Source organism: Calonectris borealis, chromosome 2 (genome assembly GCF_964195595.1).
Source record: "Calonectris borealis chromosome 2, bCalBor7.hap1.2, whole genome shotgun sequence".
Lineage (NCBI taxonomy): Eukaryota > Metazoa > Chordata > Aves > Procellariiformes > Procellariidae > Calonectris > Calonectris borealis.
In genome coordinates, this window is record NC_134313.1 from 171,128,619 (window position 1) to 171,142,386 (window position 13,768).

Genomic DNA, 13,768 nt, shown 5'->3' on the forward strand with positions numbered 1-13,768 from the left:
CACTGGGCACGAGCACACACACACACGCACACACACGCACGCACACGCACACGCACACGCACAGACAGGGCGAGTGCAGGCACGCAGACCTGCCGCACGTGGAAACACGCGTGACACACGCACACACACGTGTGCACACCCCTCACAGCCCCCCACGCTCCTCCCGTCGCGCTGCCGGCCCCAGCGTCCCCGGGGAGGGCTCTGGCCGGGGGGCAGCGCGGCCCCGGCCGGCCGGGGGTCTGCCTGGGGAAGGGGCTGGGGGGCCGTGCCCGCTGTGGCACTACGGGGAGGAGGAGGAGGAGGAGGAAGGGGAGGCGAAGAGCAGCACACGTCCGACAGTCCTGCCAGCCGAGCCCTGGAAGCGCCGGCGCGGCGGCGGGGCGGGGGGCCTGGCCCCCCGGGTTAGGCCAGCTAACGTGGGGGTGCCGAGGGGCTCCCGCCGCCCCCCCCCGCGGGCTGCCGGCGGCGGGAGGGATTGTCCGTGGGGAACGGCGGCCTGGAGCCCGCCGGCCCGGCCAGCGTCCTGGGGACGGGGGTCCCGCGTCCCGTGGCGCCGGGGGTCCCGGCCCCGTCCCTGCCCTGCCCATTAACTGCCGGGGTCGGAGCAGTGTCTATGCAGGGTCTGTGTGTCCGGCGCGGCGGCCAGCTGTCCGGGCAGGGAGCGGCGGCGCGGCGGGGCGGCCGCCGGCTCCACCAGCAGCACCACGTCCGGGGGCGGGGGGGGCTCGTCGCGGGGGTCCGGGGCATGCGGCAGCTCCAGCGGCACCGGGTAGCTGGGAACCTGCGGGAGCAAGGGCAGCCGGCGTCAGCGCCGTGCCGAGGGCAGCCGGGGACAGGAGAGGGGGCTCGGTGTGCCACCCACCCGGCTCCGGGCTGCACCGGCGGGCAGTGGGGCTGGGGGACGGGGCGATGGGGCATGGGAGGGGGCTGCCCCAAGCCTCAGGGGTGACCCCAACCCACAACGGGGCTGGAAGATGGGGAGAGGGGCTCCCCCAAGCTTGGGGGGCTCAGGAGTGACCCCATCCCACAGTGGGGCGGGAGGATGGGGAGAGGGGCTCCCCCAAGCTTGGGGGGCTCAGGGGAGACCCCAGCCCACAGTGGGGCGGGAGGATGGGGAGAGGGGCTCCCCCAAGCTCAGGGGGCTCAGGAGTGACCCCAGCCCACAGTGGGGCGGGAGGATGGGGAGAGGGGCTCCCCCAAGCTCAGGGGGCTCAGGAGTGACCCCAACCCACACTGGGGCGGGAGGATGGGGAGAGGGGCTCCCCCAAGCTTGGGGGGCTCAGGAGTGACCCCAACCCACACTGGGGCGGGAGGATGGGGAGAGGGGCTCCCCCAAGCTTGGGGGGCTCAGGGGAGACCCCAGCCCACAGTGGGGCGGGAGGATGGGGAGAGGGGCTCCCCCAAGCTTGGGGGGCTCAGGGGAGACCCCAGCCCACAGTGGGGCGGGAGGATGGGGAGAGGGGCTCCCCCAAGCTTGGGGGGCTCAGGGGAGACCCCAGCCCACAGTGGGGCGGGAGGATGGGGAGAGGGGCTCCCCCAAGCTTGGGGGGCTCAGGGGAGACCCCAGCCCACAGTGGGGCGGGAGGATGGGGAGAGGGGCTCCCCCAAGCTTGGGGGGCTCAGGGGAGACCCCAGCCCACAGTGGGGCGGGAGGATGGGGAGAGGGGCTCCCCCAAGCTCAGGGGGCTCAGGAGTGACCCCAACCCACACTGGGGCAGGAGGATGGGGAGAGGGGCTCCCCCAAGCTTGGGGGGCTCAGGGGAGACCCCAGCCCACAGTGGGGCGGGAGGATGGGGTGATGGGGCACTGGAGAGGGGCTGCCCCAAGCCTGGGGGTCTCACAGCCCACAGTGGGACTGGAAGATGGGGTGACAGGGCATGGTGGGGGGAGCTGCCCCAAGCCCGGGGGGCTCAGGGGTGACCCCAACCCGCAGTGGGGCTGGAAGATGGGGTGATGGGGCACAGGAGAGGGGCTGCCCCAAACTTGGGGGTCTGGGGACCAGGCTGTGCCCACCTGAGAGAGCGGCTGGATGGGGGTGATGGGGAGGACGGGCTGCAGCGGACACAGGGGGCCGGGGGGCTGGTGGGGGGACGACACCGTGCTGTAGGCGGGCGGCACCAGCGCAGCCTGACGCTGCAGCAGCTGCATGATGGAGCTGATGTCTGCAGCCATGCGGGTCTCCAGCCTGCAGACAAACATGCATTGGGGCGTGTGCAGGGCACTGCACGCTGCGGGGCAGCACGACCCCTTGGGAGCCCCCCAATCGCCCCCAGGGGCGATTGGGGGGCTCCCATGGGGTCGTGCTGCCCCTTCCAAGACCCCCAGGTACCTGTTGAGCTGCTTCTGGAGCAGGTCGAGGCGCGTCTCCACCTCGGAGCGCTGGCGGCGGCTCATGGACGGCAGCGGGATGCTGAGGGCGGCGTGAGCCGGGATGGTGCAGCGCGGCAGCTCCTGGTACTGCCGGCCCCGGCTCTCTCCCCAGAAGCTGAAGATGTTGGAGACCCCCGAGAAGGCTCCTGTAAGGGCAGGGGGGGAAAAGATCAGTGCCCTTAGGGTCTCCCAGCAGGCACAGAACACGGAGCAGGGATGCAAAGGATGCATCCCAGCAGGCACAGAGCAGGGATGCATCCCAGCAGGCACAGAACACGGAGCAGGGATGCAAAGGATGCACCCCAGCAGGCACAGAGGCCCCCCCCAAGCACGGTGTGGGGATGCAAAGGCGGAGGGGAAGGTGCAGGGCACGGGACGGGAATCTGAGGGGCACATGGAGCTATGGGGATGGGGGTTTGGGAGCTGCTGGGGGGGGTCTGCAGAACCCTGAGCAGGGAGGGGAGGAACGGCGGCCCCCCCACCCCATCCCGAGCCCCCGTCCCCACCTGAGAGGGGGTTGCACATGTCGCTGCCCTTGCGCTCCTCGGCCTCGGCGGGCGCGGGCGCCTCACTGCCCGGGCGGGCACTGCGGAAGGGGGAGAGCACGGCAGCCCCCGGCCCGGGCGCGGGGGGCTCGTCCTCATCGCTGGAGGGGGAGCTGGAGGGCGAGCTGGAGTGGCAGGGCTCCCACTCGGCCGGCCCGCGCGGGGCCCCGGGCGCCTGGCAGCTCCTGCCCGGCCGCAGCGCCTTCTGCCCGCTCCGTAGCTCCCCGGCGTTGGCGGCGTCTGCGGGGGGACAGGCCCTGGGTCACCGCGGCCCCTCGGGGCCCGGACCCCCCCCCAGCCCCCGGCTCTCACCTTTCTCCGTGCGCCGGCGGAAGGAGAGCTTGCGCTTTCGCAGGCGGTTGAAGCCGCTGTCCAGTTCGTCGCTGCCCGGGGAGCCGGGGATCATGTTGGTCTGCGGGGAGGGGGGGGTGAGACTGGGGGGGCAGCCAGATCCCCCGCCCCAGCCTGGCAGGGACTGGGGGCAGCGGGAAGCTGCGTGGGCAGCGCATGGTGCCGGTGCCAGGGGCGATGCTGGGCGGCTTTCGGTGCAGTGCCACCCCCAGCCAGGCGATGCTGGCGGGCATCCCGGGGTGACTGTCCCCCATCCCTGAGCATCCCCCATGCCAGGCCCCCCAGCTTGCTCGGGACCCCCCCCAGGCTCAGCAGGATGGGTGCCCCCCCCCCCGCAGCCCGTGCCCCCCCCCGCAGCCCCTCACATCGCGCAGGTTGAAGGTGATCTCCAGGCTGGACCAGAAGTGGTCGGAGAACTCGGGGTACATGTCCAGCACCTCCAGCAGGTCCTCGCGGTGGATCTTGTGCAAGTCGCAGTAGGTCAGCGCCCGCACGTCCGCGTTGGACTTCCCCGGCCGCGCGTACAGGTTCAGCGGCTCCCCGAAGATGTCGTTCTTCCCTGGGGGGGGGACGCACCGGGGGGGGGTCAGCCCGTGGGGCGCGGCGGGGGTGGCACAGCCCCGGCTGCCTGCTGCACCCAGGGCTGGAGGGGGCACCCCGCCGCGGCGCTGGGTCCCCCGGACCCCGGGGGCTCACCCAGGATGGCCACCACCACGTCCCCGCGCAGGATCTCGATGGAGCCGCGGGAGATGAAGTAGAGGGCGGTGAGGACGTCCCCGGCGTGCACCAGCGTGTCCCCGGGGGGGGCGTGCGTGGTCTTGAACTTCATGGCCAGGGCGCGCAGGCAGCCCTTGGTGGCCCCCTTGAAGGGCTTGCAGTTCTGCAGCAGGCTGCGGTTCAGGTGCAGGCAGATGTCTGCCTGCAGGCACTCGGGGAAGCCCTTCAGCACCTGCGGGACAGGGGGGTCACGGCGGGGGCCGGGGGGCGGCGGCGGGGGACACGGCGTGCCGCCGGCCGGCCGGGCGCTCACCGCGTTCATGTCGATGCCGTTGGTGTAGGACCAGGCGTGCTGGAAGTACTCCTCCAGGCGCTGGCGCAGCGGGTTGGGGATCTGGTGGAAGCGGATGAACTCGCGGACGCGCAGCATCTGGGTGTGGTAGCGCGCGGTGCCCGAGTACAGCCGCTGGATGATGGCCGACACGTTCCCGAAGATGCTGGCGTACATCAGGGCTGCGGCGGGGCGAGCGGGGTGAGGGGCGGTCCCCGGCACCGCTCCCCCCGACCCCCCGTCCCACAGGGGCTGAGGGTGCCGCCGCAGAGATGACCCCCCCGCCCCGGGCAGCCCCGCACACGCGTGTGAGCACACCCTCCCCCAGCCCTGCCGTGCACTCGTCCCCCCCGGCAGGCACGGGGGGTCCCAATGGGGTCCCCCCGGAAACGTGGCCTTTGTCCCCGCGCTTGCCGTCACCCACACAGGCACGGCCCGAGCGCACACCTGCACCCCCGAGCCCCCCTGCAGGAGCACAGCGAGCTCGCCGCGCCGCGCACGACTGGCCCGCGCACGCAGAGCTGTCTCAGGACGTGCTCCGGCTCCGTCGCACACTCACACGTGCACGCGTGGGCACAGCGGTCTGTGCTCACGCATGTGCATGCTCACACCCACATGCATCTGCATGTTCTATCACACATATACATGCGCACATGCACACATGCACGCTCACACACACATGCACACTTGCACACACATGCACGCTCACACACTTGCATGTACATGCACGCTCACATGCATGCTTACACACATACATGCATGCTCCCACACACATGCCTACACACACTCACACATACACACACATTCACACGCATGCTCACACACGCACACTCATACATACACACTCGCATACACACTCACACACACACACTCACACATGCACTCACACTCACATACACACACACTCACACATGCACTCACACTCACATACACACTCACACACACACTCACACTCACACACACACTCACACACACACTCACACACGCTCACATGAACACGCACGCACACATGCACACACACATGAACACACACACACACGCACACACTCTCACGCACGCTCATGCACGCTCACATGAACACACACGCACACACATGAACGCTCACACACACGCACGCACACGCTCACACTCACACACACTCACACGCTCACACACACACACTCTCACACGCTCACATGAACACACACGCACGCACACATACACACGCACGCTCACATGAACACACACGCGCACACACACGCTCACTTCCACACAGTCACACACTCACACACACACGCTCACACTCACACACAGTCACGCTCACGCACGCTCACGCACGCTCACATGAACACACAAGCACACACATGAACACACACACACGCACGTACACACGCTCACACTCACACACACACTCACACGCTCACACACAGTCACACACACTCACGCACGCTCACATGAACACACACACGCACACACGAACACTCACACACACGCACGCTCACACACAGTCACACACAGTCACACACTCTCCCGCACGCACACGCACACACACGCTCACACAGTCACACACGCTCACGCACGCTCACATGAACACACACGCACACACACGCTCACACGCACACACACGCTCACTCAGTCACACACTCTCACACACTCACACACTCACATGAACACACATGCACGCACACATGAACACTCACATGAACACTCACACACACAGACGCTCACACTCACACACAGTCACACACTCACGCACGCTCACGCACGCTCACATGAACACACACGCACGCACACATGAACACTCACACACACACACGTGCACACACGCACACGCTCACCCCCCCCCCACGTGCCCAGGCGGTGCCCTCCCGCCGGCGGGGGCAGGGCAGGCCCCGCAGCGAGCCCGGGGCGGGCGCGCCGGGGCACTCACAGCCGATGAGCATGACGCAGATGGAGAAGATCTTCTCGGAGTTGGTGTTGGGGGAGACGTTGCCGAAGCCGACGCTGGTCAGGCTGCTGAAGGTGAAGTAGAGCGCGGTGACGTACTTGTCCTTGATGGTGGGGCCGTAGAGGGGGTTGCTGGCGTTGAGGGGCTTCCCGATCTGGTCGCCCAGGGAGTGGAGCCAGCCGATGCGCTGCCCCTCCACGTTGCCGATGGCGTACCAGATGCAGGCCAGCCAGTGGGCGATGAGGGCGAAGGTGCACATCAGGAGGAAGAGCACGGCCGCCCCGTACTCCGAGTAGCGGTCCAGCTTGCGGGCCACCCGCACCAGGCGCAGCAGCCGCGCCGTCTTCAGCAGCCCGATCAGGGTGGTGGTCTGCGGGGGAGGGGGCCGGGGTGGGGGGTCACCGAGGGCTGCTGCAGCGGAGACCCCCACCCAGCCCCCAGAAGCGCAGGGGGGTGTCCCTGCCCCCGCCGGGGAACCCCATTCTCCTGCAGGCGAGGGCAGCCCTGTCCCCCGCAGAGACCCCCGCGCCCCCCCGGCAGACCCCCCACCAGCACCGGACCAGGCGGAGGAGGCAGCAGCCAGGCCCAGCCCTCCCAGTGCCCCCCAACCCGCTGCCCCCCAGTTTGGGCACTCCCAGCCCCACCGGCGCAGGGTGCTGGGGCCCATCCTGCTCCCAGACCCCGTGCCAGCCCCCTGCCACGCACGCCCGGCCCCTCTCCCCGCTTCAGGCTCAGGTGCCCCAGTGCCCCCCGCGGGGCAAAGCCCCCCGGTGTAGGGGGGTCGCAGAGAGGCACGTGGCAGGGAGGCAGTTCACCCCCCCCAGCGCAGCACTGGTGCATCGGTGCTGGGGCGCGGGGCCAGACCTGGATTCGCCCGCATCTGCGCTCAGCACCACGTGCTGCCTGCACCCGCCCCAGCACCCACCGCGGGCACCTGGCCCCGGCCTGAGGGCACGTGTGGGACCCCCTGGCATCTCCCCGCAGGAGGACCCGGCACCCAGGGAACAGCACCAGCACCCACTGTGGCACTGCGGGCACCCAGCCCCGGCCTGGGGGAACATGTGGGACCCCCTGGCATCTCCCCGCAGGAGGACCCGGCACCCAGGGAACAGCACCCACCGCCCCGGCACCCACTGTGGCACCGCGGGCACCCAGCCCCGGCCTGGGGGCACACGCGGGACCCCAAAGCATCACCCTGTGGGAGGACCCAGCACTGAAATAGCGCCCAGCCCAGCCGGGGCATGGCGCAGCCGGTGCCAGCACGGCACCGCGGCATCCCAGCGCGGCGGCAGGTACCTCCTCAGAGCCGGAGCCGAAGATGAGCAGGTCGAAGGGGATGGCGGCGACCATGTCGATGAGGAACCAGCCCTTGAAGTAGTGGATGGCGATCTTGGCGGGGTGGCTGACCACCTCCTCGTTGGAGTTGACGTAGGTGGTGCGGAAGTTGATGAGGATGTCGATGATGAACATGATGTCCACGATGAGGTCGACCACGTTGAGGGGGCTGCAGGAGTAGCCGCAGCTGTGGCGCTGGGCCTCCTCCTGGTCGTTGAGCAGGAAGGCGGCCGAGTAGGGGGTGAAGATGGCCGTGTAGATGACCAGCAGCAGGATGAGCCAGTCCCACACCGCCTTGAAGGGGCTGTAGTGCAGGATGGTCCATTTGTGGATGCGCGGCGCCTGCAGCTTGTACTCGGGGAGGACGTCGGCGCCCAGCGACAGCACCTGGGCGGGCGGGCAGGGGCTCAGCTCCTGCGCCCCCTCCCCGCCGCCCCGGGGGGCTGAGCCCCCCAGCCCCCCGCCAGCCGCAGGCAGAGACCCCCGGGCCGGGGGCTGCTCCGGCGGGTCCCAGAGGCCCACGGATGCTCTGGGGCTGGCGATGAGGGGCGCCTGGCTGGCACGGCCGGGAAAGAGCTGCCCCACGTCGCAGAGCCGCCCCGCGAACCCCTCCTGCCCCACGGATACTGCCCGGGTGCAGTTCCCACTGCAAACACTCGCACCCCCCTGCACAGACATGACGCTGCCCTCGGCCGAGGCGCTTCCCCGCGCCCCCCTGCCGTGCCACCCCTACCCCGTGCCACCCCCAAAGCGGCAGCAGCCGCCCCAGAGCTCTGCCGGGGCTCCCTGGCCGTGCCAAGCCCTGCTCCAGCGGGACCCCGGCGCAGCTGCTGCCAAAGCAGGGCCGGCAGCCCCGCAGGCACATGGTGACGCAGCTGCGGGCTGGCACGGGCTTCCCGGCCTGTCCCCATGCCAGGCCAGCCGGGCACGAGTGCCACCGAGCCCCTGCCGCCCCCACGCACCGTGGGGCTGGGCTGTGGGGCTGGGGCTCCCAGCCGGGGCCCTGCCCTGATCAGGGACCAGGACCCCTGCAATGGGCGCAGCAGGGGCAGCGGGTGCGGTGGGGGCAGCAGGCACACTGGGCACAGTGGGCACAGCGGGGTGCAGTGGGTGCAGTAGGTGCAGTGGGTGCAGTGGGGTGCTGCAAGCACAGCAGACGCAGCGGGTGCGGTGGGCTGCAGCAGGCACAGCGGGTGCGGTGGGGTGCGGTGGGGTGCAGTGGGCGCAGCAGGCGCAGTGGGGTGCAGTGGGGTGCGGTGGGGTGCAGGGAGCTCCCCCAGCCTTGGCAGGACTCTGCCTGCTGAAAGCCCCCCCATCCTCCCGCAGGCAGGGACGTGCAGGCAGCGCCCATGGAAATCAGGGCTGCCATGCAAACGCCTCTGCAGGCATTTACATACGGGGGGCACAGCCCCCCCCAGGTGCTGCCCTGGCTGCCCCCAGGCATGTCCCTGCCCCCCCCCCATGCTCCTGCATCCCGCAGGGCCGCTGCCCACCCCATCCCTGCCGCACACGCGTGTGCGCACGCACACGCGCACACATGTGCATGCACACACACAGCCTGAACACGGGGGCCCGGGGGGCACGGCCGTGCCCTGGCAGCTGCACCCGTCCATCCCGGCCGCCGGGCACGGGATTAGATGTACCGGCCGCGGGACGGGGGGCACCGGCTATAAATAGGGACCGGGCGAACGGGTGCCGTGGGGCAGAGGGGCCCTGCGGCGGGGAGAGGGCGCCGGGGCCGGGCAGGGCAGCCCCGCAGAGCCGAGCCAGGCTGGGCACGGCACCGGCCCCACGGCGCCCACTCAGAGTGGCTGGCAGGGCTCGGGCAGCCCCGGGGCTGGTGGCCACCGGCCACATCCAGCAGCTCCGCACGGAGCCCCGGGTGCCTGCGGGCAGGGACAGGAGCCGGGCCGATGCCAACCCCGGCCGTGCCCCCAGATCACCGCGCAGCAGGACAGCCGGCACAGCCCTGCCCGGCCGAGGGGGCACAGCCTGGGAGCACGACACCGGGGGTCCCTGGGGGGTCCCTGCCGGGGTCCTCCCCGCGCTGCCCCCGCTCCCAGCCACCACGTGCCCCCGCACCGCCTCCGAGGGGGCCGTCACCACGCGCAGCCCCAAGGCGCAGGTGAGAGGCTCCGGGGCCGACGCACAGCCCCTGCCCACCGCCCCACCGCGGCCGGGGGCCGCAGCCCCCGCGCCCACGCGGGCCGTGCCCAGCGGCGGCGTGGCTCTCACCCGGCGGCCGCCCCGCAGCAGCTGCGCCAGGAGAGCAGGAGCGCGCAAGGAGGGCGCAGCTGCCCCCGGGCCCCATCCGGCCCCCCAGCCCCGGGGGGGGATGCACCGCTCCGGGGGGGCTGGGGAGGGCTCCCCGGGCCGTGCCGCCCGTGGGGGCTCTGGGCACGTTCCGAGCCGGGGGCAGAGCGAGAAGCGGCTTTACATAACCACCCGAAACCCAGAGCCGGTGGCAGCCACGGGGGATGGACCGCCGGGGCACGGGTCCCCCGGGGTGGGCACGGCGCCCAGACCCTCCTGCCTCCTGCGTGGCAGCACCCACCACCCCTCCCCGGAGCAGCCCCGTGGGCATGGCCATGCCTGACCTCCTGGCCCGGGGGCTGCCTGGGCACGGCACCGGCTGCCGGCAGGCGCCGGGGCCACGCAGGACAGGGGAGCGGTGGCGGTACCGGTACCTTCTCCTCCTGGCTCTGCCCCGCGGCGCGGGCGGTGTCGCTGTCAAGGCACAGGCAGGTGCCGCAGAGGGAGATGCCGGGCATGGGTCCTGCGCCGGCCCGGGGGGGGGGCAACTCCTGGAGCAGCTGCAGGAGCGAGGCCAGCATCCTCACGGCCGCCCGCGGGGCCGGGCCCAGCCCATGGTGCGCCGGCGGCACTCACCCCCCGCCGCCCGCCCGCCGGCTGCCCCGCGGGCACTGGGGACACGGCCCCCCGCCGGCGGACCCCGCACCCATCCCGCCGCGCCCGCCGGCACCCGACACCCCTCCGCCCGGCCGAGCGCGGCAGCCGGGCGCCCCTCGGCAGGTCGGCGTCGGCGGGAGGCGAGAGCGGCGGCGCGGCGGGAGGCGGCGGGCAGGAGCCACGCACCACCGGCAGCCGAGAGGAAAATTATTGGGGCGGAAATTTTTCCCAGCCTGCTCCGCTCCCGCAGCCACAGCGAGGGCTGCCCCCCCCCGCCCGGCCCCCGCCCCTTAACCCCTCCGACACTCGGGGTGCCCGGCGGCCTGGCGTGGCACGGCGCGGCACGCGGCGGCACGCCGAAGGGCTTGGCGTGGCTCGGTGCCACGGCACAGCGTGGGGGCCCCTGCGGCGGGGACCCTGGTGCAGGCGCAGGTGACCACGGGCAGCGGGGCAGGCAGCGAGCCCAGGCGGCAGCTGTCCCAGCACGGCACGAGGCGGGACACGTCCCGACCCCTCCGGCACCCCCCCGGCACCCCCCCGGCACCCCCCGGCACCCCTCCGGCCGTCCGGGCACCGCGCTGGTGCCGGCACCTGCGCCTGGTGCGGGGGGGCCGCAGCCCGGCCCCGCGGCGGTGAGCAGGACGTCGCGGTGCGCATGCACGCCGCGAGCACGCCATGAGCACGCCGCGAGCACGCCACGAACACGCCGCGAGCGCTCGTGCACCCGCGCGGTGCTCACGGGCCGGGGAACGCTGCTCTCATCTTCCCGGCTCAGCCAAAACATCCCCCCCCCCCCCCCCCCGCTGCCGCCACCCCCGCCTTGGGACACGGGGCAGCAGGGGACGTCCCCGATGGGGACACATGGCCTCGGTGGCCTCGTGGGGTGCGTGCCGTGCCCGGGGCAGAGCCGGGGAAGGCGGCGCCGCGCTGCGGGAACAGCTGTGCCGATGCGGCGGCAGCGCCGGGGATGTGCGGGGACGGCGCCGGGGACGCGCCGCGCTTCCCGTCGCCCCGACTCACCCGCTGCCACCCACGCGCAGGGCTTTCCCGCTGGCACCCGCGTCCCCACGCACCGCGTGACGGGGAGGGATGAGGCCACGCGTGCGGCACGCACGGTGGGTGGTCCCGGCGGCGCCGGCGCGGGGGGCCGCATGCCGAAACAGCGTGGGGGCCGTTCACGCGCCCCTTCCCAGGGGGCTGTGCCCCGAGCACCCCCCCCGTGTCCCAAACGTGCCACCCCCGGGCAGGGGGGTGACGGGTGCCGCTGGGGCACACGGGGTCACGCTGCTGCGGGGTCAGATGGGGACACGCTGCCACGGGGGCGCATGAGGTCACGGGTACCGCGGGATCACAGGGTGTCGGGGTACCGGGGGGGACGCGGGGGAGGATGCTGCAGGACAGATGGGGTTGGGGTCCCACGGGGACACAGGGGTCAGGGGTACGGGGGGGCACAGGTACCGCGGGGCAGAGCCCCCCCGGCTCCAGCACCGCACACGGTGGGTGGGGCCCCATGGGGGTCCCGGCCGCGCACCCCGTCCCGGCTGCCCCTTTAAGCTGCGGCTCTGCCAGCCCGGCTCCATTTTTAGCCGGGGCAGGGGGGGCAGTGGGGGGGAGCCGGGGGGGCGGAGGGGCGGCTCCAGCAACCAGCCGGCTCCTGCCTCTAAAATTAACCCAGCTGCCGCGCCAAATTGGGACAAATCCCTGCCTGCAGCGCGGGCAGCGCGGGCAGAGCACCGTGGGCAGGAGCCCCGGGCCCCCGCACGCTGCCCCCCAAGGACCCCCGTCCCCCCCCAGCTCCGCACCCCGCTCAGCCCGGTGAGACCCCCCCCATCTCCGCCTGTGACCCCCGCTCCCCTCCCAGCACCGTCCCCGCTCCCGCCTGCCCCGGCCCCTCCAGCCCCTCGCCCACCCACAGCCCCTGCGTGGGGCCGGGGCAGGATGGGGCACTCTGGGGGGGCGGATGGCGGCAGAGGGCCCCAGGGCCTGCAGAAGCCCCCAGGCGCAGGGTCCGGGCTGGGGGGTGGGGGGCAGGAGGGTCTGGCTGCGCACGGGGGGAGCCCCCAGACACCCAGGGACCCCCCACCACTGGGGCACCATGGGCCCCTTCCCCAAACCCTGGCACAGGCCGACCACCCGGACCCCCCGGGCATGGGGTGGGGGCAGCCCAGACCCCCAGGGTCTGCACAGACCCTGCGCCCGCATCCCACCCGGACCCCCCCCCCCCCGTGACCCCCGTTCAGGGGAACCCTCGGCCCTGCAGGCAGCCGAGAACGCACGGCTGGAGGGTGAGAGGGAACAGGCGCTGCCAGCCCCACGGATACACCCCCCCCCAGCCCTACGGGTGCACCCCCACTCCATCAGTCCCCCCCCACATACACCCCCCACCCCCAGCACCCGGCCACCCCCCCCAGCACAGCCCTGTCCCAGCCCCGAGGCCCCACAGCCCCCCCCGTGCCAGCCCCCACTGCTCACAGCCCCGGGCACAGCCGGGGACCCCAGCATCGCAGGGGACAGCGGCACCCCGATGGGCTCCCTGCCCTGTCCCAGATGTCACACGGCTGCGTCAGGCCGGGACACCCCCGGTGCTCTGTCTGCGGGGGTAGCACCCGGGACACCCCCCACCGCTGCACCACTGCAGGGGACAGACCCCCCGCCGTGCCACCCAGCCGTGGGGACAGCCCCCAGCCCCCCCGTCCCCCCCAGCCGTGGGGACAGCCCCCAGCCCCCGTGCAATGCGAGGCTTGGGGGTGGCGCGGCGAGGGGCTGGGGACTCCCCACACACGTGCCCGGCACATGCGGCACAGCTCTGGCAAGCACTGCCACACATCCCGGTGCCCGGCACGTCGCAGACCCACACCCATCACCAGAGCACCCGACCCCCCGGCTGGCGCAGACCCTCAGCCCAGACCACGCGCCCGCGCCGGGGCTGACACGTGGTGACATCCTGGCCCCCCCGGCCGCGGGCAGCCGCGCCGGCCCAGCAGGGCACGGTGCCACACCGGTGACGCCGACAGGCAGCGGGACTGCTCGTGGCGACACAACACCTATCAGTCACCGTGACACAGATATCAGCGGTGCCGACACTCGGTGACACGTACACCGCCCCGGCACAGGCACGCGGCACCTCGCGCTCGTGGTAACACGTACGCTGACACCTGCTGTGACACTGGCACCCGACACCCAGCCCGCACACCCGGAGACACCCGGCACGGCACCTGCCGTGACCCAGACACCCGCACCCACGGGGCACAGCCCCCTCGCTGCCGCAAATACCCCGACCCG

General features: G+C 72.3%; 1 protein-coding gene across 1 annotated transcript in view; it reads right to left on the minus strand.

The window, feature by feature from the left end:
* Positions 1-317: 317 nt before the first annotated feature.
* Positions 318-13,768, minus strand: part of KCNH2 (potassium voltage-gated channel subfamily H member 2) — a 28,609-nt gene continuing 15,158 nt past the window's right edge. Inside the window, exons 6-15 of the mRNA XM_075144448.1 lie at positions 7,538-7,963; positions 6,224-6,611; positions 4,297-4,496; positions 3,963-4,215; positions 3,632-3,825; positions 3,228-3,327; positions 2,877-3,155; positions 2,330-2,516; positions 2,014-2,185; positions 318-781 (exon numbers count right to left, since the gene is read on the minus strand). Coding sequence (XP_075000549.1) covers positions 587-781; positions 2,014-2,185; positions 2,330-2,516; positions 2,877-3,155; positions 3,228-3,327; positions 3,632-3,825; positions 3,963-4,215; positions 4,297-4,496; positions 6,224-6,611; positions 7,538-7,963 — 2,394 coding nt within the window. The 3' untranslated portion in view covers positions 318-586. The remainder of the gene's footprint in view (positions 782-2,013; positions 2,186-2,329; positions 2,517-2,876; positions 3,156-3,227; positions 3,328-3,631; positions 3,826-3,962; positions 4,216-4,296; positions 4,497-6,223; positions 6,612-7,537; positions 7,964-13,768) is intronic.